This window comes from Zootoca vivipara, chromosome 13, assembly GCF_963506605.1.
Source record: "Zootoca vivipara chromosome 13, rZooViv1.1, whole genome shotgun sequence".
Taxonomy (NCBI): domain Eukaryota; kingdom Metazoa; phylum Chordata; class Lepidosauria; order Squamata; family Lacertidae; genus Zootoca; species Zootoca vivipara.
In genome coordinates, this window is record NC_083288.1 from 42,533,029 (window position 1) to 42,558,994 (window position 25,966).

Here is a 25,966-nt window from a genome sequence, read left to right on the forward strand (position 1 = left end):
GTGGGAAACTGCCTGGACCCATGCTCTCTAGACAAGGGGCAAGTGGCAAAACACTGAACAGAAGTTGATTTGGCGCTCTTGAACAACAACCTCCCACACAAAAGCAGGACTTTGGGGAGTGGGGGAAGGGAGGGGGTAAATGCACTAGGAAATGTGGAATAACAGCTTCCTCAACCTAAAAGGTAAAGGTAACAGACCTCTGACAGTTAAGTCCAGTCGCGAACGACTCTGGGGTTGCAGCTCTCATCGCGCTTTACTGGCCAAGGGAGCCAGAGTTTGTCCGCAGACAGCTTCCAGGGCGTGTGGCCAGCATGACTAAGCTGCTTCTAGAGAACCAGAGCAGCACATGGAAACACCATTTACCTTCCCGCCGGAGCGGTACCTATTTATCTACTTTTTGATGTGCTTTTGAACTGCTAGGTGGGCAGGAGCTGGGACTGAGCAAGGGGAGCTCACCCCATCACGGGGATTCGAACTGCCGACCTTCCGATTGGCAAGCCCTAGGCTCATGGTTTAGACCACAGCGCTACCCTCATTCTTGAACCTAACCTCCCTGTAAACAGATCTGAACAAATGCTTGGTCTAAGCTCTCTGCAAACTTTGTGCGGGCAGCCCTCAGACATGGAACTGAGCACTCTGTTTCCTCTATTGCCTGTCCATTATAAGAACAGAAGAAGAGAGGCCTGCTGAATTAGGCCAATGGCCCATCTAGTTCAGCATCCTGTTCTCACAGTGGCAGACCAGATTCCTGTGGGCAGCTCAAAAGCCGGACCTGAGCACACCAGCTCTTGTGATTCCCTGCAATGGGCATTCAGAGGCATCCTGTCTCCAACAGTGCCCATTTGGGCTGGGCAATATCTGGCTTTCAACATGGTGATATATCACCAGCTAAGCATCACGATGTAGGGACCCAGGTGGCGCTGTGGTTAAACCACTGGACCTAGGGCTTGCTGATCAGAAGGTTGGCGGTTCGAATCCCTGTGACGGTGTGAGCTCCCGTTGCTTGGTCCCAGCTCCTGCCAACCTAGCAGTTCGAAAGCATGTCAAAATGCAAGTAGATAAATAGGAACCGCTACAGCGGGAAGGTAAACGGCGTTTCCATGTGCTGCTCTGGTTTGCCAGAAGCAACTTTGTCATGGGGGCCACATGACCTGGAAGCTATACGCTGGCTCCCTCGGCCAATAATGCGAGATGAGTGCGCAACCCCAGAGTCAGTCACGACTGGACCTGATAGTCAGGGGTCCCTTTACCTTTAAGCATCATGATACACTGATATATCACAGTGTCTGAAATAAGGATGGAGCTATATAGAGGCATTGGCTGGCTTCGCGGTTTTCCCCACACTGTGATTTTTGCATAGCGCGCACACCCTCACAGACATCGTGATTCACGATACATTGCCAAGCGGAAAAACTATGAAACCAATATGACAATATGGATTTCAAACCGGTCTGGGGCTAAATACAGCCGTACCTTGGTTGCTGAACGCCTTGGAACTCATACGTTTTGGCTCCTGAACAATCAAAAACTGGAAGTGAGTGTTCCGGTTTTCAAACGATTTTCGGAAACTGAATGTCTGACGCAGCTTCCGATTGGCTGCAGGAGCTTTCTGCAGCCAACCAGAAGCCATGCTTTGGTTTCCGAACATTTTGGAAGTCAAATGGACTTCTGGAATGGATTCTGTTGATTTTCAAGGTACAACTTTATTGATATATCACCCAGCCTTGCCCTCCATTAATTTGTCTAGCCCTCTTCTAATCACTCATTGATGCCCAATGCTATCCCTTGCCAAGCAAATTCTATAGCCGAACTATCCACTGTGTGGAGAGGTAGTTCATTTTGTCTTGCCTTGAATTTCTAACATCTTGCTTCACTGAATGTTCTCAAGTTCTAGTTTCGTGAGAGGCTGGAAAGCTTCTCTCTATCCACTCCCCCCACACCATGCATAATTGCGCCGTACGAAAAGTTAAGGTACGTAGCTGTGTTGGCACGTGAAGCGAAAACAATTTCAAAACCTCTCTTGCATGAAATTGGTCACTAGGTGGCACTAGAGTTTCGGACTTGGCTGGAGCAAGGTCGGGTGGGTGGGCAATGAGTTATGAAGGGGAATTTCCCACAGAAAAGGAACAGCGTCAACTGTCAACCCCACATCTGGTTCTGTTTGCCGCATTGTCAGTGCGCAGAAGAGAGGGGATCCAAGAGAGACCTCAGCTGTCGCTGGTAAGAACGCTGGGGCGGAAAGATGAGGACCCAGAAATCTGGGGTGATGGCGAAAAGGGTGGGGTGGGGTGGGATTTTTGCTGCTCAGAAGATTGGCTGTGTTTATGGCTGCCATATAGGGCAAGTCTGAATTTGGTTCAAGGCTTTCCCCAAACCTTAGCTTTGGGGCCTGTTTCCAGTGCCCCTGGAGTGAGAGGAAGCGAGGGAGCTTCTGTGCATGTGCAAAGCACATTTGCGGGGGGGGGGGGGCAAAATAAGGGAAGATAAGGTTATCAGTGCCTCCAAAGTCGGAGGCAGTGATGTTCTGAATACCATTTGCTGGAAGCCACAGTGGTGGAGAGTAGTGCTCTTGCCCTGGGGTCCTGCTTGTGGGTTTTGCACGGACCTCTGTTTGGCCTCAGGATGCTGGAACAGATGGGCCACTGGCCTGATCTAGCAGGCTCTCCTTACATTTCGTTCCCCGGTGACAAATCCCAGAATAGTAGCCTTGTAGGGTTGTGGGTGGTGGTGTGGTCTAAACCACTGAGCTTCTTGGGCTTGCGGATCAGAACGTCAGCAGTTTGAATCCACGCAGCGGAGTGAGCTCCCGTTGCTCTGTCCCAGCTCCTGCCGACCTAGCAGTTTGAAAGCACACCTGTGCAAGTAGATAAATAGGTACTGCTGTGGCAGGAAAGTAAACGGCGTTTCTGTGCACTCGGGCACTTGTCACGGTGTCCCGTTGCACCAGAACCGGTTTAGTCATGCTGGCCACATGATGTGGAAGGCTGTCTGTGGACAAACAGCGGCTCTCTCGGCACATCCCATAGTCACCTTTGATCATGGCTGTAGCCAAGGGGGTAGGGAGGGGCAGGTGTCCCCCCCAATCAATATAAATAAAAATACATAGCAAACTGAGGTTCTGTCCCCCCCACAAAAGGCCTGCCCCCTTTAACAAAAGGCCTGCCCCCTCCCCCCAAAATCCTGGCTACAGCCATGCCTTTGACTGGACTTAACTGTCCAGGGGTCCTTTTACTTTTTGCCTAGTAGTCTTGTCTCTTGTTATAAGCAAAAATCTGCCCTTATTCCCTTATGGGGTACACAAGAGCCTTATTGGGTTCTCCATCGGTCAGAGAATATATAACAGAGGCCAACCAGAGAAGTTTGAGGAGCAAAGCCTTTATTTTTGCTGTTGCAACAGGGTCCTTCCTCTCATGCAGGAGGACAAGGAAGGAACCCCAAACAAAGGTGTCCTGCCCTTAAATAGAAATTTGAAATTGGTTTCAGCCCCCCCCCCCCCCGAAGCATTACCCATACCAGAAGGGATGTAGCCCAAGACAGGCCTCCCTAGATTCATCATAGGTACATCATGAAAGGGGAGGTCTGGTGGCAGTAATCTGAGCATCCTGGACCCTGCCCCCTGCCCCCAAAACCTAATCAACAAAAAAAGGAGATATTTACATTTCCCTGTTTCCCAGCCAAGTTAATCACACCCTTTTGTCTGGCACTCAGGTATCAGGATGCCAAGGATTATCACTTTAATTCCTGAGACAATGAGAAGGTTCCCCCCCCTTCTTCCTTGCAGAGGAACACCTGGTCAGAGAGTCAAAATGGTGACAGTCAGGCCTGCCTTCCTGTGCTGCTTCAGACATGTGCCTGTACATTCTTGTACATGTTTATGAACAATTATATATATATATATATATATATATATATATATATATATATGTATATATAACCTTAAAATTATTTCAACACTGTCACAGTGCAGACAAAAAGAAGGAACCTCAGGCCAATTGCATTTCCCCAGGGCTTCTCTATCCAGCCCTCAGGACTCTCCCCAGGACACGGCCCCCCTTCCCCGTTGGTTCTGCTTGAAACCCTCCTTGACTGTTGTTGCCAGGAGAGGAGTCGTCCTTGAACTCAGATAAGGCTGCTTGGTTGCCTGGATGGAAGAGAGGGGTGTGTGACTGTGAGTTAGAAACAAAGGAAAAGTTCACATTTGTAGTCCCCCCCCCCCTCAGACTCCACACACTGCTGGCACCAGGCCCCTGGGAAGTTGCCTGGGAAAGACTGCATCCCGTGTGTTGATAAAGGTTCCCAGCTTTCTGCTTTAGAGATTATCAGCTTTGTTGTGAGAAAAGCCTTTGTGGGGTAGATGCCAATGTTGTGAGAGGCTGCAAGTGTAGATTGAGGAAGCCTGATTCGGTGTTTTTCGGCCTCAATTCAAGCAAGGCTTTTTCCTTCCCACTCCAGGTGTAAAATTAGCATATAGGGGGACCCTGTTAACATGCATTCTTGCCCCGTTGTGGGTGGTCATTGCACTTGTCCAGTAGCAACCAGAAACATTTCCCCTCCCTGCAGCCAGGCATCTCTTCCCCATCTCTGCTTGCCTGCCTATATCTGCTATGCCAACTGAACAGTATAGGGCAGGGGTCAGCAAACTTTTTCAGCAGGGGGCCAGTCCACTGTCCCTCAGACCTTGGGGGGGCGGACAATATTGTGAAAAAAAATAAATGAATGAATTCCTATGCCCCACAAATAACCCAGAGATGCATTTTAAATAAAAGGACACATTCTACTCATGTAAAAACACACTGATTCCCAGACCGTCCGTGGGCTGGATTTAGAAGGTGATTGGGCTGCATCCAGCCCCGAGCCTTAGTTTGCCTACTAGGGTGATGACTTTTTTACAACCACATTTCCCTGTATCATAATTTGATGAGCTTTCATTAAAGATTAGATAAACTCTTACTTTCAAAGAGATTTGATTAAAAAAACCTCTCACACAAAATGATTTAATTTTTTTTATTTATCAGTTTCTTGACCATTTTTGAAGTCACTGTAAGCAGATATAAAATTGAACCCAAGCTTTAGAGTAGTGTTTCCCAACCAGTGTGCCTCCAGATGTTTTGGGACTACAACTCCCATCATTCCTGACCACTGGTCTTGCTAGCTAGGGATGATGGGAGTTGTAGTCCCAAAACATCTGGAGGCACATTGGTTGGGAAACACTGCTTTAGAGTCACATATATACAACATTATATAGGGTCATCAAACACAGAAGGAAGCTTTTTTTTAGCTGCAGTAACAGTATAAAGGTAAAGGTAAAGGCGCCCCTGACCATCAGGTCCAGTTGTGTCCGACTCTGGGGTTGCGGCGCTCATCTCGCTCTATAGGCCAAGGGAGCCAGCGTTTGTCCGCAGACAGCTTCCGGGTCATGTGGCCAGCATGACAAAGCTGCTTCTGGCGAACCAGAGCAGCGCACGGAAACGCCGTTTACCTTCCCGCCGGAGCGGTCCCTATTTATCTACTTGCATTTTGATGTGCTTTCGAACTGCTAGGTGGGCAGGAGCTGGGACCAAACAACAGGAGCTCACCCTGTTGCAGGGATTCGAACCGCCGACCTTCTGATCAGCAAGCCCTAGACTATGTGGTTTAACCCACAGCGCCACCTGGGTCCACTAGAGGACGATGTTTTGCTACCTCTCCTGTAGGTTCTTTTTCCAGCATGTCCGACAGGGTCTGCTGGCTGAGTTTTGAGGTCCCAAAAAGGGGCTTTTACCTTGCGCAGGTGTGACATTTGTATACCCTATGTTGCTAAGAACACTCCCCATTGTGGAATGTGGTGTTGTGTCCAAATTTGATACGAAATATATATAGAATTGTTAATACAATTTTATGAAATGGTAAAACGACATACCAAAAAAACGGTTTGTGCGTAACCTTTTTAAATCTTTCAATGGAATATACCTCATTTTAGTCATTAATAGGCAAAAGTTCATCCATTTGTGCTACAGGAAATAATTTTTGAGAAAAATATATATGAAAAAGTCATCACCCTATTGCCTACTCATGGTATAGGGCTTAATTTTAAGCAATAATAGCTATGTTCCAGCTCCACTGCCAGAGGAATTATGGCTCTGAATACCAGTTACTGGGAATCTCAAGTGGGGAGGACGTTGTTGTGCCCAAGTCCTGCTTCTGGTCTTCTCATGGGCATCTGACGTGAGAGCAGGATGCTGTGCCAGGTGGGTCTTTGGTCTGATCCAGCATGGCTCTTGTTTTTCTCAGATGAAGCCCAGAAATAAACCAGTGCCTAAGGCTGTGAGGATACCATAGATTTTAAGCACATTCTCCCCACTGAAAAGAAGCCTGGGAACTGTAGTTCGCCTACAATGGAGCTATAATTCCCAGCACCCTTAACAAACTACTTTCCCCAGCATTCTTGCGGAAGGGAGGAAAACATGCTTTGGATGCATGTTGAGTTTTCGCGGTAAAACTGAGGCTGTTTGGGTGCTGCGCCAGGGGCAACAGTAAGGGACCCTTGGAATATGCTTGTGGGCTACTGCTCTCCGTAAGTAGCCAAAAGTGGGGAAACATGAATGTGCAGTACATGGACATACTTTTAAAACCGTAGCAAGCTCCAAGCTTTAATGTGTCAGAGTTTCCTTTCACTGACTTAAAAAAAGAAAAGGAAAAGACTGAGAGAATGGTTATGACGAGAGAAAGAAAGGAAGGGGGAAAAAAACCCCAAGCAAGCTAAGTGTAACTGCTGGAGCCACACCTACCTCTTGGCCAGAGGATTTTGCAACCTGGAACTTCCCCAGTGAGCTCTGGGTCTGTAGGGCAAAGGCATGTATCTGCGGAGGTGAGGGTGCACATGGGTGGAAGCCAGGAGTGAGAAGAAAACAGTCCATGGCTTACTCCTTCCAACAGTCTCCAAAAGCAGGGCATCCCTTCCATGTTCCTTTTATCGGTCCCGCTATTAACAATGTCTGGGTGCAAGAGACATTCCTTCTGTAGCCAAAACAGCGCCACCCACGTACAAGGGGCAGGTATTGGCACGGAACCTTAAAGTTACAGAAGAACAAAAAACTTAAACCTGCCTAGAGTACAGGCACTGCTGTTTTTCTAGAAAAAGAGGTGCCGGAACTCACCACAAATGCCTCCTTTGTTCTTTTATAATGGCAACGGTGTCCACCTGAGAGGTGCTGGAACTGCTCAGTTCCAGTCAGTTCCAGCTGAAAAAAAATCCCTGAATACAAGTCGAAGGGAGGAAAAAAACTCCAACATTGCCCAATGAGGACTGACTAACGGGGTGCCCAAACTTTTTCCAAAGAGTCGCCCAGAATGAGAAACCCAGCCAGATGGGCGGGGTATGAATAAATTATTATTATTATTATTATTATTATTATGGCTTTTTAATATCTTTTTGGCAGGGGGTGTCAATGGAGAGGGGGAGGGGGGCTGTGAAATGAGTGATTCCTACAATTTCCATAATTCCTTCCACACTTCCCTGCCTTAGTTCTCACCTTGCCCATCTTTGGTCATCCTGTTCTTGCTTGCTTAAAAAAAAGGGGGGCGGGGAGGGAATTAAAGACTTTTGATAGTAATGGCAATCTCTTGTCTGACACCTGCCTTCAAATCACCATCATTGCGGGGATGGATATCTCACTGAGTATCCTGTACTACTTGACAACTAAATTTGCATGTGTCAAATGTGTATGTGAACTCTGGTTATGTAAGAAGTGCTAATGGACTCTTAACCATTTAGAACCTTAGAATTTTAGATTCGGGAGGGAACCACAAGGCTCATCTAGTTCTAGCCCAACTCCCTGCAATGCAGGAATCTTTTGCCCAAAGTGGGGCTGGGAGGGACCCAAGAATCTCATGCTGTAGCTTCAAAGTTATCCCAGTAGAATTTAAAGCCCCGAACAGTTTGGGACCAGGTTATATGAACAGAGGCTTTTTTGCAGTCCTTCGAAACATAGGTAGGGGGTTGCCTGAGTTGATAGACCATTGGTCCATTTTAGCTCATGCCTGCCAACACTGACTGGCAGGGGCTCTTTGGCCTTTCAGACAGGCTATTTCCCCCAGCCCTACCTGGAGGTGTCAGGGATTGAAGCCGAGGTCTCTTGCGTGCAAAGGTCGTGCGCCACCACTGAGCCACGACCCCTTTCAGCAACGGTCCTTTCTCCCCCAATAATTTATGGTTGCGCAGAACTCTTCCCATGCTCAGAGGCCGCCGGCAATTCCCTCTCCTAGGGAAGAGAGGAGGCGGAAGAGCCCCCGCCCCCCACGTCCCTGAATTTCGCAAGTAACGCGCTTCGCACCGCAAGGGAGGAAGTTTAAAAACTTGTACAGGAAGCTTTTTGCAAAGTGAAAGCCCTCCTTCCTCCCTTGACCGAGGACGCGCCGCCCAGCAGGGAAACTCCGCGGCTGCTCAAGCGTTTCCGCATCGCTCCAAAATGGAAGCTGAAACTCGGGTCGAGAAGCGATGAGAAACAAAACCAAAACCTAGACGAGGCGAGAGATGGGATTGGCTGGATCCTCACCCTCGGCCCGGCGTTGCTGGGACTCCCTCGCCGACTCCAGCGGGTAGGAGACGGAGGAGAGCTGCCGAGTGTCGGGGAGGCGGGTGGGGAGGGGGTCAGGGGGATGATGGGTGTCCCGGGACCGACGGGGTCTCCTTGGAAAAAGGAGAAGCGGGGGGAAGGCAGGATCCTTCTCCCTGTCACGAGTGGGAAGGATCAGGCGCGGAATCGTCCCTCTGCCCCAGAATGATTACATTGTGTAAAAGGACGTGTAGCTATGAATTTTTTTATAAAGGGGTGTATGTGTTTTGTAAGGGGCGCATTAAAGAGGAACTTTTTTTACGCTTAGGGCGCAAGAGGCGCTTGGTCAACGGTGCGCAAATTTTTAGGCAGGGAGTGAATCGATTGTAAACAGTTGAGCGCTGTCAAAGGCAGGAGAGGGTTTTCCAGGAGCAAAGCTCGTTCCGTTGTTTGCAAGGCCCTTTCTGCATGAAAAGGCATGTCATGGGGGGTGTGAGCTTTTGTTTGCGTACATCCGACTGTTTCCTGCCTCGGTGTTTTGCCTCAAAGCTTCTTTGCGCTTCAGACCAGCGGTGTTGTTTTGCCCGACGGATGAGCCGCAGGATTTCACTTCGCTTTTAAGGCTTTGCTGTCCGTTTAAATATTCAAGCTCTTCCCTTTCCGCTGAAGGATAGATTTCGTGTTTATTTTTATTTTTTACAAATAAATAAATAAATGGAGATCTATGTTTTCCCCCCAGGGAGAATAAATTGTGGCTTTACGGTAATGTGCCACAAGGCTCTCAAAGTTTGCCTACAACAGGCTAACTAGCCTTTTGCTCTGGTAGTAGACTTTGATCCTTCTGATACTGGTTGCATTTATGTCCTGTGGCCATTCAGATGTTGTTGCAATCAGCTGCCCCCATCCCTGGCCATGGGTTATACTTGTTGGGGTGGTTGGGAGGTAGAGTTGAGCAACATTGGAGGGCCACAGGTTTTCCAATCTCCTTGACTTAGATGTTGTTCCGTCTTTTAGCAATGTTTCCTTATTCTGAGTCACTCTATTTTTCCATTTAGCTGACTCAGCGATTCTCCCTGGTTTTAGACAGGTGTGTCCAGCCCCACCTGGAGAAGCTGGGGATTTAAACTGGGACCTTCTGCAAACAAAGCAAATACTCTTCCACTGAGCTATAGCCCTTCAGCGTTAATTTGCAAGCACAACAGTTTCCTACAACCCCTGTCCCTCTTATGTTTCCCCTGCTCCGCATTAAGAAAACTTTATTTATTTGCTCCCTTTTTGGCTCTCATGACTCTCTGTTTTATCCCCACAACAACCCTGTGAGGCAAGCTAAGCTAGGAGTGACTGGCCCAAGATCACCTAGTTAGTTTCGTGGCTGAGTGCAGATTCGAACCCGGAGCTCCCTGTCCAAAACTCTATACCACACTGGCTCTAGGGATGCGGGTGGCACTGTGGTCTAAACCATTGAGCCTCTTGGGCTTGCCGATCACAAGGTCAGCAGTTCGAATCCCCGCGATAGGGTGAACTCCCATTGCTATGTCCCAGCTCCTGCTGCTCGAAAGCATACCAGTGCAAGTAGATAAGTAGGTACTGCTGTGGTGGGAAGGTAAATGGTGTTTCCATGAGCTCTGGTTTCCGTCATGGTGTTCCATTGCACCAGAAGCGGTTTAGTCAGGCTGGCCACATGGCCCGGAAAGCTGTCTGGACAAACGCAAGCTCCCTCGGCCTGAAAGCGAGATGAGTGTTGCAACCCCAGAGTCGCCTCTGACTGGACTTAACCATCCAGGAGTCCTTTAACTTTAACTTTACCTTTACCATACTGGCTCTACCAATAACAATTTTCTAATCAATTCCGTCCAATCCCTGGCTTCTTTCTAATGTAATTATCTGGCCTGCCCTCACTACAGCCCTGCAGGGTCAATCATTAATTAGTGTTCCCCGTTTTACACAACACAGAAATGTGAGAGCAGGTTTATGACTTATTAAGAAATTAGGTACATTACTGCCAGTACATTCCCCACCCCCACCCCGATCTTCTTTGTATAGCTATATGTAACAGGACTAGAAACTTAATTTTAAAAGAGAAAAACCCGAAAATTCGGGAAAGAGGCCCAGAATCTATCTGTGGGACAAAGTCTCCCAATACTGTATTGACTGTTAGTTAACTTACTAATTGACTATTAGTTAACACACCCTGCATTATTGAACTGGCTTAGGGCTTGTAGTTCATTCCTTCCTTTTCCAACGTACTGGGAGCCAATATAGATCTTTCAACCAAAGACACCACTGGCCCAGGCTGCTTTCCCTATATTTTTCCAGCTTTCACTTTCAAATAAATAGTTTTTGGCCCTCTGGATTGCAGAGAAGTAAGTAAAGAGGTATGTATAAGCTGAGACCTCCCAGTTACTCCCACCTGCCAATGTTGGGCCCATAAGTCCAAAGGCACTGGATTGTTTGACAAAGCCCTAGGCACCTATTTTTATTTTTTTATAAATGTAAAGTTGATTTTATGCATGCATTTGCTATTGATTTAAAATCTAGGTGCCCAAGAGCAAATTGGGTCTCTCTCTTTTTGTGTGTGTGTTATACAGTACTTAATACTATATGCTAATTTTGACTATGTTTATCTTTTGGTCACAATATTTCTGGCTGTGAACCTCTTGGTTTTGCTTGTACAATATGCAAAGCAGCCCTTGTACATGTTGCTTCCCCTTACACTCTTCTCCATGTTTTAAAATAAAACCAAGCACCAGACCTCGCTATCTCATAGCCCAGGGCCATGTCAGCTCCACGCTAGAAACGTATTAAAGGACTCTAGCAAAAATGCATGCTTTAGGTAGGTCAGAGGATTTGGCAAGTCATGCACTGCCTAATTCCTCTTGCACTGCATTTTTAAACACTCCTAATTTTTGTGTGATTTTTTTTTTACATTTTTTTATGTCGTTAATATTTTTTCATAATTCATTCTGAATTTGCTAAACTTGGAATGGCGTGGAAATGTTATTCTGCAGCTTCTTGGGCTTTTGTGGGCCTGGCCTGGCTCCTTCTTAACTAGGACCTCGATTGCTTTATAAAAAGAAAATCAAGAAGAATGGAAAATAAAGGTCTTTAGGAGGCAAAGCATTGCTTTGCAAGCAGTTCCACATTCTGAATTGGACTTTCTGTGTTCTGCTGAATTGTGGCTTGCATTTTAGCTCCTGCGAATCTTGCGCCGATGTGCTCCTCCTCGCCTGCTCTCTTCCTTTACCTGCAGGAATTGCATCTTCCCCCTTGCTGCATTTCAAATTCAGGTTTCGTCCAGAAACCTCCCCCCCCCCATTCAACCTGTGTTTTCATTCCGCAGTTCGTTATCCACGTAACGGCCTGCCTCATCGCCGGAACGGAGACGTGGCCCCGCGGCCGGTGGTTGTGATCTCCCGCCATGATGAGCAGTGGCAGGACCCTGGATGAATTTGCCGTCTCCGAGGAAGTGCGGGAGTTGGTGACCCAGCAGCGCCCCAGGATCGAGCAGCTCTTTGGGGTGGAGCTGAATGTTCTGGGGGTCCTGGGGTCGGCACAGAGCCCCAGCGAGGACCTCCAGGGAGAGAGGAAGATCTGGCTGCAGCTGCAGGGATGCAGAGAGAATTTGCAGAGGGCAAAGGTGCGAGAGGGCAGGAGTGGGAGGGAGGGAGGGAGGCGGTAAGGGCTTCTGTGGGTCTCCATCTACTAGCCTTTGGAATCCAGGACAGAGATGCCACCCACTTAGAATCATAGAGTTGGAAGAGACCACGAGGGCCATCCAGTCCAACCCCCTGCCAAGCAGGAAACACCATCAAAGCATTCTTGACATATGCCTGTCAAGCGTCTGCTTAAAGACCTCCAAAGAAGGAGACTCCACCACACTCCTTGGCAGCATATTCCACTGCCGAACAGCTCTTACTGTCAGGAAGTTCTTCCTAATGTTTAGGTGGAATCTTCTTTCTTGTAGTTTGAATCCATTGCTCTGTGTCCACTTCTCTGGAGCAGCAGAAAACAACCTTTCTCCCTCCTCTATATGACATTTTTTATATTTTTATATTTGAACATGGCTATCATATCACCCCATAACCTTTTCTTCTCCAGGCTAAACATACCCAGCTTCCTAAGCTGTTCCTCATAAGGCATTGTTTCCAGGCCTTTGACCATTTTGGTTGCCCTCCTCTGGACACGTTCCAGCTTGTCAGTATCGTTCTTGAACTGTGGTGCCCAGAACTTCTTTGCGGCTGTTAAAATAAGCACCCAGCACATCTGGAATATACGAGCATAGGAAGCAGCCTTATGTTGAGTCAGCCCGTTGGTCCATCTAACTGCTCTCCAGGTTTTGGGGCAGCCCTATGTGGAGATGCTGAGGATTGAATCTGGGACCATCCGTATGCAAACGAGATGCCCTCCCACTGAGCCACAGCCCTTCCCAAAGCACATTGCCATATATCACCATTAGGGTGATGACTTTTTTTACAACTTCATTTCCCTGTATCATAATTTGATGAGCTTTCATTAAAGATTAGATAAAATCTTACTTTCAAAGAGATTTGATAAAAGAAATCAGGCACAAAATGATTAAAAAAAATTATTTATCAGTTTTTTGACCATTTTAGAAGTCACTGTAAGCAGATATAAAATTGAACCCAAGCTTTAGAGTCACATATATACAACATTATATAGGGTCATCAAACACACAAGGAAGCTTGTTTTAGCTGCAGTAACAGTATAGATGCCGCTAGAGGACGATGTTTTGCTACCTCTCCTGTAGGTTCTTTTTCCAGCATGCCCGGCAGGGTCTGCTGGCTGAGTTTTGAGGTCCCAAAAAGGGGCTTTTACCTTGCACAGGTGTGACATTTGTATACCCTATGTTGCTAAGAACAATCCCCATTGTGGAATGTGGTGTGGTGTCCAAATTTGATACGAAATATACATAGAATTGTTAATACAATTTTATGAAATGGTAAAACGGCAAAAAAAATTAATACAAAAAAATTAAAAATACAAAAAAATACAAAAAAAATTAAAACGGTTTGTGCGTAACCTTTTTAAATATTTCAATGGAATATACCTCATTAATAGGCAAAAGTTCATCCATTTGTGCTACAGGAAATAATTTTTGAGGGGAAAAAATGAAAAGTCATCACCCTAATGGCTAAATATCACCATATGAAGTAGCCTTTTACTGCCTTTTACTGCCTTAGACCAAGTAATGTATTTTCTGGCTGGCAGGGGCTTTCCAAGGTCTCACATGGGGGTCTTCCTCTGCTGCCTGCCTTCCAAGATCCTTTAATTGGAGATTGTGGGGAACAGGTCTGGGACCTTCTACATGCAAAAGCAAATGTTCTGGTGTTGATCTACGGCCCCTTTTGAAGAGCATAAAGTAAGCATTATACCCCCGCATGGGAATGCCACCATGGCAAAACTCCCCTGTAAAGGTCATATCTCCCAGCAGCATTGCATTCTGATGTACACAGGCCTTCAGCTGGTAATGAATAGAATAGAATAGAATAGAATAGAATAGAATAGAATAGAATAATTTATTGGCCAAGTATCAACCATACTTGGAATTTTGCTTCGACTACATTGCAATGTAAAGAAAAATGTACCTCATACAAACACTATTCCCTCACAATAGAGTGGTACCTCAGTTTAAGTACACAATTGGTTCCGGAAGTCTGTACTTAACCTGAAGCGTACTTAACCTGAAGTGAACTTTCCCATTGAAAGTAATGGAAACTGGATTAATCCATTCCAGACGGTCCACAGAGTACTTAAACTGAAGCGTACTTAACCTGAAGTGAACTTTCCCATTGAAAGTAATGGAAAGTGGATTAATCCGTTCCAGGTGGTCCACAGAGTACTTAAACTGAAGCGTACTTAACCTGAAGCGAACTTTCCCATTGAAAGTAATGGAAAGTGGATTAATCCGTTCCAGACGGGTCCACGGAGTACTTAACCTGAAGCGTACTTAACCGAAGTATGTGTGTAATTGGTTCTGGAAGTCTGTACTTAACCTGAAGCGTACTTAACCTGAAGTGAACTTTCCCATGGAAAGTAAAGGAAAGTGGATTAATCCGTTCCAGATGGGTCCACAGAGTACTTAAACTGAAAGTACTCAAACCGAAGCGTACTTAAACCGAGGTATGACTGTACAACAGCACAGCGGAAAAACCCCATACCACCAACTGGCTTCCCTTTCGCCCACAACTACAGATTCAACAATTTGATGGCACAAGGAAAAAAGCTATTCCTGTGCCTAGACGTTTTGTATATATATGACAGGATGTAGAGCAGGCATCCCCAAACTGCAGCCCTCCAGATGTTTTGGACTACAATTCCCATCATCCCTGACCACTGGTCCTGTTAGCTAGGGATCATGGGACTTGTAGGCCAAAACATCTGGAGGGCCACAGTTTGGGGATGCCTGATGTAGAGAATCTCACTATGTCATAAAGCCACCTTGCATGGTATGTGTTCCCAAAGGTGGCGGGGTGGCGGGGTTTCTCATCATGGGGATACCAACTGCAATATCGCATATGGTCTATTTTCCAGGAATACATCAAAGGTCTCTGTGCGCCGGAGCTGAGTGAAGAGGTTTACTACCCCAAAGACATGCAGTGCATATTTCTGGGAGCCCAGGGGTTGTTCCTAGACTGCCTCACCCAAGGGACATCTGCCAACCTTACTTTCCTTCGCCCTGGCACTCTGCTAGTCTCGGGATTGGCTGAATCCTTCGTCATGGCGCAGAGCCGGATCCAGGAGTTTGTGGGAAAGCACCAGAAGAACCTCAGGCTGCCCGATGAACAGGAGACCCAAGTCAAGCGGGCCTTCCTGGAGCTGGTGGAAACCTACAATGACAAACACGCTATGGACCTTTTGATCCTTCCCACCTCGGTCAAGGAGGAGTTGCTCAGTTTGGTGAAGGAGATTCAGGAAGAAGATGGGGAGCACAGGCGAAGCAACGGATGTTGGGCACCAAGCCTCGGGCAAGACCATTTGGTGGGCTGGGAAACTAACATGGGTGGCGGCGGCAGGCCTCAGTCTCCGAGTAAAAATACCTTTGGCTTGCCCATGGGGCTCAGTAGAGTCCGAGAACAGAGTAGAACTGGAGACTCTACCATTGATTTGCCTGCAGGCTTTGCTAGGCCTGAAGCATCTCCTCACAAGTCCCCACAAGAAGCTACACAACCGCAGTACTCTGTCAGGCCTCGAGATGTTAGGACTGACTTGCCTGTCGCGGTTGGTAGGCCTCAAGACCAAACTCTACCTCAGGTGTCAAGGGTTGACTTCCCCAGAGGCTTTGGTGAGACTGAATTCCCCAGTAGGCCTCAGCCCAACCTGTCTTGCTTGAATGGCCCTCAGGGTTGGCCTGAGGTGACAACCCCCACGAGGCCAGCACTTCCCAAGAGTTCCCCTAAACCTATTCCAAATGCACAGGCTCGGTTTCTTCCTGGTTACGGAGGCCAAGCTGACTCTTTGCAGGATCATCACGAGGGGAAGGATGTTCTTTGTGCAAGGGACTCGAGCCCTGCCAGCTTGCCTGAGGAAACTAGTGAAGAGGAGCCATCGTCAGATGTCCTGTTGTCATCGTGGACGGAGAAGGAGTTCAAAATGAGGCTGAACTTCTTTAAAACCATGGGCTATGAGGAACGGGTGGTCAAGAAGATACTCTTGGAGGGTGGGGTACGTGAGGCACCTTCAACTATTCTGGACAGGGTCCAGATGGCAGAGGCGTCCCAGAAAGAAGGGGTCGTCCTCCCTCAGACGGAGCCTGGGGGAAGAGAGCACTCTCTTTCCCCACCAGAAAAGGACCAGGATGAAAACGAGTATCTCCGGGAACTCATCAAAGCAGCTGCAGCCAACTGTGGCCACTCGCCAAGCGAGATCCCCACACAGATACAGACAGGAGCCCCATTGGCAGGTCTGCTGAGGCGGCTCAATGAGAAGGGGGAACACCAAGAGGAGGCTGAGGGTGTGATGGGGGCCTCAGCAGCAAAGCTAGAACATGGAGGATACCTTGGTGCTCGGAGGGCGGCCATCTTGAATCACAGGGAATCTTCGCCTCAGAGGCCTCAGGAGAGAGGGGGGAACAGTGGGTCCCCTTTCCACGAGGGCGTCAGTTTGTCGCCAGTCAACCCAGAAGTTGCTGCTTTCTCTCCTTCCCCCAGTGGTCACCTGTTCTCGACGTCTGATTCTGAGGGGAGCCAGTTGGCAGAAAACACCAGCTTAGGGCTCCCCTACCAAGGCTCTGTTCCTACAGTAACCGGAGCCCAGCGCTTTGAGGAGGCCCTCCAGACCGAGTTCAAGCTCAAGTTGGCCAACACGCCAGGGAAGAAGAACCTACGGATGATCATCATTGATGGCAGCAATGTGGCCATGATGTAAGTGGTGTGTTTGTAGGGAGCCTGGAATGGGCTCTTCCTATTGGTGTGGCCAATACATGAGGTTGTTATTAACCAGAGGTAGCTATCTTGTGGACATTTTTTCAAATGTTATTGGGTTCCAGTACCTAGCTGTCCAAGTCAGCCTGGCAAATGGTCAATAATGATGTGAGTTCTTGTCTAGCAGCTTCTAGAGGGCATGCTGGGTTGTGCAGCTCAATCATTTCTATGTTGCTCCTCCCTTTTCTTTAAGCGCATAAACAAACCAAGGAGGGATATAGCTTAGTGTTATGTATGAACCTGGTAGGGTGGTTTGTTTCCCTTTAACAAGGCTTAAACAATGGTTTGTATTGGCCTATGGATTGTGGTTTGTTGGGGGAAACATACCAGGGTCCTAGGTTCAGACAGAACGTTAACTCAGAGGAGGAGAACCTGTAGCCCTCCAGATGTTGCTGGACAGATGTTCCCCATAATCCCTGGCCATTGACCATGGTGGTTGAGGTTGAGAAGAGTTGGAATCCAACAACATCTGGAGGGTGCAGAATCTCTATCTCTGGTTTAATCCAAGGAGATTGGTTTACCATAATGTGTGACCTCAACCAATAAGAAAACGAATAAGGTGAATTTGTTGGGGTGTCTTTTAACCCTCATCTGCACATAACTGCTTTAAACAGTTTCTCACAAAGAATCCTGGGGACTATAGTTTGATAAGGACGTATAGAGTTGTTAGGAGGCCTTTGTTGCCCTCATAGAGGTATAATCTCCAGCGTGGCTGTGGCCGTGGTATACCATCCTGAAGGCCCCAACAGCCCCTGATGGTTGCTGTGCATAGCTGCCAAGTTTTCCCTTTTCTCGCGAGGAAGCCTATTCAGCATAAGGGAAAATCTCTTTAAAAAAGGGATAACTTGGCAGCTATGTTGCTGTGGCTTTCCAGAGGTTAAGACTCCAGCTCCCATCATCTCTAACTATTGGTCTTGCTGGCTGGGGCTGATGTGAGCTGGGAGGCCCAATGGCATCGGGAGAACAGGTTCGCTATCTTGGACATATATATACAGTTATAGTAAAAAATGTACCTTCTAGGAATTCTGCCTTGGCTGGCCAAGGACAGACTCATCTACATTTGTAGCTCACCAGTTCTTTAAAAGAGGGGTTCCCAAACTTGTCCATGGACCACCTGTGACCTGTGAGCTTCATTCAGGTGGTCTGCAGCAGGTCTGCGGGTTTGTGTTTAAAGATGGGAGATGGCACATCCATCATATTAAATATTCTTATTGACTATTTTAATTCTACCGGTAATTTTAAATGATGATATTATATATATATATATATATATATATATATATATATATATATACACACACACACACACACACACACACACACACACACACACACACACACACACACTATATACACATTACACATACATACACGTTACAATTTGAATTCCATAGAAATCAAATCATAATGCAATAACATGCAATAGATTAGAAATAAAAGAAGCAATAAAATATAGAATTGAAAATCATTCCTCATCTAACAAAGCACACTGCGATTGCTACAGCAGGCAGGAAAATCATTGAGGGGTTCTCCAAGATTTCCAGCAATTTTCAGGTGATCTGTGTGGGAAAAAACTTTTGGAAGGCACTATTCTAAGACACGCAGTGGTGCTAACCCCAGGGTTATCCACACTTCCTCTTCTCCCACTGCTTTCCCCTGAGAAAACAGCTCTTTAGCATTCATTCGGAGCAAACAGCACCTTGGGTTTGCCCTGGATTGCCATTTGTTCTGATCTATCGCGAAAGAGCGGTTTTTCCCTCTGAAAGGAGCGGGGCAAGGGGAAAACTGCTTGGATCCGCGCCTAGAAGGGTGGGTGAAGGGGAAAACAGCTTGGACCCATGCTTTTTACGCATGGCCCAAGCAGAAGTGTGGACGACTGCTCCCTTGATCTCTTCCAACGAAGTATTTCCTGCTGTGCTTCTTGCTTCCCTTGCTTTAGTCACTGGGATAGCCAGTGGATTCACCTAAGCGATTCTTCTTACAGTCGAGTTGACATGGTTCCTGCCATTTTGAGTGCCATCTTCTGTCCTCGTAGGCACGGTCTGAACCAGTTCTTCTCATGTCGGGGCATCGCTCTGGCTGTACAGTATTTCTGGGACCGTGGGCACCGGGAGGTGACCGTCTTAGTACCTGCACATCGGATGGAAGAAGACTCGAATGTGAGAGGTGAGAGATGGGCTGGCTCCCACCTATTGGGTGAGAACTCAGCCAGGTGGGACTGGGAGAAAACCCACTGAAGTCGATGGACCCAATGGTCTGACTCAGTTTAAGGCAACCTCCTGTGTTCCTCATGAAAGGCCACCTGCCTACTGAGGAGTAAGTCTTAACTGGAATCAAGGACACTTACTTCCAAGCAAACATGGGTGAGATCAGGCTGCAACTGCCGTAGCCCCAATAAGAAATGAGGAGTCATTGAATGTGATGTTGGCGTCTCAGCTCCAATGCAGGTATCATTCCTCTTTGGTTTTTTCTCTCCCTTTTCCCCAACCACAGAGCAGCACTTTTTGATTGAGTTACAGAACCTGAGCATCCTCTCTGTCACGCCGTCACGCAAAATAGATGGGAAGGGCATCGTGCCGTACGACGACAGGTCAGTGAAGCTCTCTGAACTTACCATAAAGGCAATACAGCCTTTCTCTGTATCAGACATGGCACAGGTTCGCCTGTCGGCACCGAGTGGCTTTTCCCTGTGTGAGCAATCTCCCTGATCTCTCCCTGCCGTTGGTCTATCTGCTGTGAGATCATGGAATGTTCAGCTAATATTTTAAATATTGGTGGGGAAGGAGTGGAATTAGTACAGCTCTGCAGGAGAAACGAAAGGCCTGTTTCGTCTGAGAGTTTAGCCAAAGGTTGGACAGAATTGAGGGCCCACTTTCGTTTTTGGCTGGAACACCAAGGTCCACCCAAAAAAATCAAAGGAATGATGTTGGGGTGGAGCCAGAGGCAAAGTGGTGCCTCGGGGGTGTGTGTGGAGCCAATTATGCATGTATAATGTGTGTGTGTGTGTGTGTGTGTGTGTATGCATGTATAAATTCAGATCTTCACCTGCGTTACTACAGAACAAGAATTCCAACTGGCCGATTTGGGTGGGGAAGAGAACCCTTAACTCGGCCCTCCAGATGTTTTGGGACTACAACTCCCATCATGCCTGACCACTGGTCCTGTTAGCTAGGGATGATGGGAGTTGTAGTCCTAAAAATATCTGGAGGGCTGAGTTTGCCTATGCCTGCCTTAACTGTTGTTAAAACAACTGGGTGTCGGAAACCTTCACAGATCTCCTGCAAACCATCGGATCTACTTCCTGCCCAGACCTGTTTTAGTCAATCAAAACATTTCGGTGTGCTTGTTTAGTCAGTGCAAGGGTTTGATCTCTTCAATCAATAAAACATTGCTGTTTTGGTTTTTCGCTTTCTTGAAGGCGAGCGGTGGTGGTTTTTTTTGTGTGTGGCGGAAACTGATGAAAATATCCTCTCTCTTTCTGGTCTTTTTTTTTTTTTTTGCTTCAACTTGTACCTTCCCTGGGATTTCCCCCCAGGTTGGGCTTTCCAGATGTCAAGTCACCGGATATCGCTATGCTTTGATGAGGTCACAAATATGAGGGTTTGGGACAGAAGCAGGAAATGACACTGCCAGCAGATGGGCCCAGGGTGGGGGTGGCAGGCATGATTTTTGAGTCATGGTGTAACTGACAAGATATGAAAGGGTGGTTATCACAGAAAGGAACTGAAGCATGTTGTGGCTGCCAAGACACAAGAGTGAAATTCTGAAGTGATGTCAGTCACACCACAGAGAGTGATATTCTGGAACCAAATTCTCAAATGTATTCCATTTCCTTGGTGTATTTTTATCCTTCTCCCTCCGTTATAGCCTCGCAACAATCCCGTGAGGTTAAGTCAGGCTGAGAAAGTGGGCTAGGGATGGGGGAAGCTGTGACCCTTCCAGCGTACCGCTGCACTCAAACTCCTATCATCCTCAGCAGCATGGCCAAATGGCCAGGGATGATGGGAGTTGTAGTCCGGTAACATTAGGAGGGATTTGAACTCTGGTTTCCCCGGTTGAAATCCAACACACTAGCTACTGTGCCATCCTGGCCTGGAGTGGAGGAGGATGTTATCGCAGTGGGTTTTCATAGGGTTCCAGTTTTTGTGTAAACTTGCAGCTTTATCAGTAAGGAAGTCAGTAATGGCAGACAAGCTTCCTTGAAAGATAGCATTGTTCTCTTTTTGTTACACACACCACACGCACACATTTTGGGTGAACCTTCGGTTTAAGAGACAGCCGTGATGTCTTACAGGCTTTGCCAGTGACAGCATTAAGCCCAGCCTCCGTCCGTCCCAGAACCCTTTGCAACGTGGCTGTGGTTCTGTGGCAAACCACTAATTTTTTTTTAAAATATTCTATTTGACAGGCCTTTCCTTCCCTTTCTATGCCTGCAGGTTCATGCTTAAACTAGCGGAACAGACCAACGGCGTCATCGTCACCAACGACCAGTTCCGGGATCTTGCGAAAGAATCGAAGAAATGGATCAGAATCATTAAAGAAAGGTGCCTTCTTCTTTTTCCTTTTGACCCTCTCGATTGTTCTGGGCTTTCACCCTCACTTCAGCAGGGATGGGGAGAGTGGGGAAAGGATCGGGATATCACCCACCTTCTCTGGAGAGCTTTGGTCGCTATTTGATGTGTGGCTTGGGAACTGGGTAGATCGGGGAAGTTGAAGAATTGTACTCTGGCTTCTGGGCTTAAGCAGAAGGGCTGCAGCTTAGTTTGGAGAGACTCACTCCCTGGCATGTCCAGAAAGAGCTTTGGGGGGGAAAACAACAACCACCTGCCTGTTGTTGTGTATTTAGGGCACAGAAGTGACCTGTTGTGTGGCAATGTCCCTCCTTCCCCGTGAAATAAGACACAAGACACCAATGAAAAGATTTTAAGTGGGCGAAAAGGCCACAACTTTATTGGTTACGGATGTTGAGCGGTATTGGCTTAGGCATTGGAACCTAACCAACTATATCTGACTGCAACCCGTGTGTTGCAGTCTGGGAGAAATTAACCACCAGAAAGGAGCCCAGGGATATACATCTACCAGAACTCCTCCTTTGGCCACCGTTGGGGCGTGTCTTACGGCCCTGACCTCCGCAAGCTCAGGACAAAGCTCCGCCCCCGGAAACCTTTAACAGAATACTTCTCCAATTTCTGGGCAGATGATGACGTAATCTGGACCCCTTCTTTTTTAATGCAAATTTCCAATGCCCGCCTCCGGGCTGTTTAAAAGAGGGGAAGCCCTGCCCCCCCCGTCCGACCTTATTGGTCGGCCCGGGTCTGACGGAGGCGGGAACTCCCAATCGCGAGGGGGCTGAGCTCTCAACCCCCATCGCGAGAGTACAGTCGGGTCCTGCCCACACCACCACCTCCGTGGGGATGCAGAAGTGGTTTTTAATAAATGATAAAAACAACACCGAGGTAGATGAACCAGTGGCCTAAGCTGTACACACCACACATTTAAAGCACATGACCAAAGAATCCTGGGAACTGTAGTTTATCTCCTCACACAGCTACTGTTCCCAAAAACACGCTATTCCCAACGCTCTCTGGCCTCCCAGAGCTACAGTTCCCGGGGTTCCCTAGGAAAAAGTGGGATGATGGTTCAAACACTGGGAATTATAGCTCAGCACATGTAAACTACAGTTCCCATGATTCTTTTGTGGGAGGGAGCCATGACTATTAAAGTGGTGTGTAATAATGTTTTAAATGTGTCGTGTAGATGTGGCCTGAATGTGTGCCACCAGTTCTTTCTCTACAGAACAGGAAGTGCCCGTCAAACCAGTTTGAATTAGAGCCCCCTTGCCTTTATCCTTCTTGACTCTCATTCTTTGTGTACCATCCAGCCTTTTGCAGTACATCTTCGTGGGGAATATTTTCATGGTTCCTGATGACCCCTTGGGACGAGACGGGCCCACCATAGCAGAATTCCTGAAGAAAACCCCCAGGTATCCACCCACACGTGGAACAAGTGATCTAGCTGAGTGGAGCCGGGAAAGGCATTCAACATGTTAAAAAGTCTCTGTGGGCTGGAGCAAGCAGCCGCCCCTAGGAAAACACCCTTTGTTTGTGTCCCCCACTTTCCAACCACAAAACAGAAGTAACAGTATTTATATTTCGGTACATGGTGAAACTGCACCATCTTGTGGCCAGAGGAAGAGATGTATGTGGGTTGGAGCTAAAACAAACCTGAGTGAAAATTATATGGCCGCATATCCTTCCAAGTTCAGGTTGGCTTGCAAAAGGGTTCAAACGGCAGTTGGTATTTTATAAGAGTAGCACTGAGATTTAAGATACGAAAGGGAAGAAATGGGGGCAGTGGAAGGTAAATATGGAAGCAGTGGAAGGTAAACAGGTTGATGCTGTGGGCCTTGCTTTCTCGCCTCTCTGTCTGAGGCAGTTATGAGAAATGGTCACTTATGGAGGCAGTTCTGGGAGGAGAGGAGCTAAACAGCAGTTGGGTCTCAGAAAAGCCAAGGCAGCGGGCCTTGCTTTTTTCTTTTAACCTTGCCCTCTAAGGCAGCCTTGAAGAATGGCCAATGATGGAGGCAGCTCTCGGAGGGGGTGGTCAAAATGGCGGGTGGGACCCTGTGGCAGAGAACACCTCATTGTCTTGCCCTGGTGCCTTCTGCAACATGGGTTTCTCCTCTCAAGACTTGAACCTTTTACAGTGGTACCTCTAGTTGCAGGCACAATCTGTTCCAGGGTGCTGTTCGCATCCTGAAAAGTCCGCAACTAGAGCGGCGCTTCTGCACAAGTGCGGAGCGCAATAGAGCGCTTCTGCGCATGCGCAAAGCGCGCAGAACGCTTCTGTACATGCGGCAAAATCTGGAAGTATACAATTCCGGGTTTGCTGCGTTGGTAAGCCGAAAAGACACAACATGAACCTAACACAACGCAAGGTATGACTGTAGTTAAAAGGGTTGTCTCCACCATCTAAACCCTTCCTTCCTGAAACCTGCTTTATGTCCCTTCACCATCGCAGGACCAAGGCCCCAAACTGCCACTCCTTCGCTGGCCGGTCTGTGCCTGCGTCTGTCCCCGCGGGCCGAGCCTCGCAGACGGAGGTCCTTCAGCTTCGAGATAGGAAGCCACCTGGAGGATTGCTTGCGGATCGAAGGAAGGGCCATAAACAGAGCTCGCCGGAGAAGGAGCAGCTCCGGCCCAAGGACGAGACGGAGCGGCTGAGGGGAGACCTCCTGGAGATCTTTGTGGGCCAAGACAAGAGGGTTGATTTTGTGCTCATGCGGGAGCCCTGCTGCCATGACCTCAACAAGCTTTCGGAGGCGATACTCAGCCTCAATTTCTGAGCCAGAAAACTTTTGTTGTCTCCCAAGGGGGCTGTGCGTTTATCCATGCAGCTGCGTCCAGAATGGGCTCGCCCTTGCTGGTATGACTGGTTTTTAGTGCCAGCTGTCTGTCCCTGAGGGATACAGAAGAACCTTTTGCTACCTAACACTGTGTGGTAGATCATTTCCCCTCAGAACTCTCTTAGTACGAAAATCGCAGAGCCGTTGATGGTTCTCCTCATTAGCCAGTAGCAATAATTATCAGTTCAAAAAGCACCTAACATTAAGGTAACTCAGGGTTTAAGATAACTGCGTGTCGGGTGGTAGTTGTGCTTACTGGATATTGTTGGACTCATCCCTGACCATTAGTTGTGCTGGTTGGGGCTGATGGGAATTGGGAGTCCAACAAAATTGGGAAGGCACCATGTCAGCAAGCCCATATGGCCAGCCGAAGCTACACAGAGCAATATGCCCCTGCCCTTCAACCTTCATGGTTGGGCAAGTCTTCACTGTGAATTTAAACTGATTTAACTGTCATGGCCTCCTCACACTACCACAGAATTGTGGGAAATGTTCCATGAGGTAGATTCCTGACAGGATTCTGAAGCCTCCACACACTATTACATCACCCAGGGGTGTGTGGGATTAAAAAATATATATAACATGGCAGTTGTATTAATTCCAGACCAATTTAAGAGAAGTTTTCAGATGTCTTAGGGTTAGTCCAAGGACAGTTCCTAGGAAGGCCCGTGTACACCTTCCAAGTTACGGAAGAAATCATAATACGAGAGGCAAGGGAACATATTCATAAACTGGAACTGTTTTAGATTATGTCTTGGGGTGAATGAAATGCCTTTATACAATTTAAAGAATCTGTCCCATAAATTGTTGAGCACACTTCCTAAATTTTAAGACAGCATATATGTGTGTGTGTGTGTGTGTGTGTGTGTGTGTGTGTGTGTATATATATATATATATATATATATACATATATATATATACATATATATACACACACACACACATACACATATATATACACCCACACACCCACACCTGAGATTTTAATTTCTTAAATTTAAACCCAACATGTAGATTATAGTGTGCTCTTTCAGTTTGGGATAAAAAATTCTTATTTTCAAGTATATATATATATATTTCCTTTAACAAAATGAAAAGAAAATTCTTCTCCGTTACTTAGAAAATGGCAAAATATCCAAATCCCAATCAAGGAAAAGAAGAAATTTTGTTTGGTTTTCCTGGGATGTAAAAAAAAACAAAGAAAACTGGACTGTTTTTAAAAGCTAAAAAATAAAATAAAATAAACCTGTTTTCTTGACCAAGCTATATGTTTGTTGGTCATGGAATGACAGAATTTGAACTTTTACAGGAAAATTAATAAAATATAGACACCTAGGAGCCCTCATACCAGGCAATGCTCAGGAATTCTAAGAAAAACCCAAAAGCCTGTGGTTAAGATCAGGGCAGTTTTGAAAGCTTCAGCCTACCATCTTCATTCAAAATGACGTCCAATTTTATCCACACATAGCTGACAGCCTGCTCCTTGATTTCAGGAACAAACATGCACAACGTGGTTATGTTATCTTAAGGGGAGGTGCCCAAACGCTTCCTTCCACTCTCTTGCTCTGGCGTAAATATATTTATCC

The 25,966-nt window shown here is 47.1% G+C and overlaps 1 protein-coding gene across 3 annotated transcripts; it reads left to right on the forward strand.

Annotated features, from left to right (window-relative positions):
• Window positions 1–2,086: 2,086 nt before the first annotated feature.
• Window positions 2,087–25,414, forward strand: KHNYN (KH and NYN domain containing). 3 transcript variants are annotated; one of them, XM_060281809.1, is made up of 8 exons: window positions 2,087–2,220; window positions 11,875–12,171; window positions 15,087–16,915; window positions 18,960–19,141; window positions 19,469–19,565; window positions 21,412–21,519; window positions 22,857–22,958; window positions 23,996–25,414. In XM_060281809.1, the coding sequence occupies exons 2-8, from the start codon at window positions 11,953–11,955 to the stop codon at window positions 24,318–24,320; spliced, it is 2,862 nt and encodes a 953-aa protein (XP_060137792.1). In that variant the 5' UTR covers window positions 2,087–2,220; window positions 11,875–11,952; the 3' UTR covers window positions 24,321–25,414. The 3 variants fall into 3 exon arrangements, with proteins under 3 accessions (XP_060137792.1, XP_060137790.1, XP_034991978.1); XM_060281807.1 differs by lacking the exon at window positions 2,087–2,220 and adding an exon at window positions 8,298–8,577; XM_035136087.2 differs by lacking the exon at window positions 2,087–2,220 and adding an exon at window positions 8,300–8,577 and having other exon boundaries at window positions 19,011–19,141.
• Window positions 25,415–25,966: the final 552 nt, after the last annotated feature.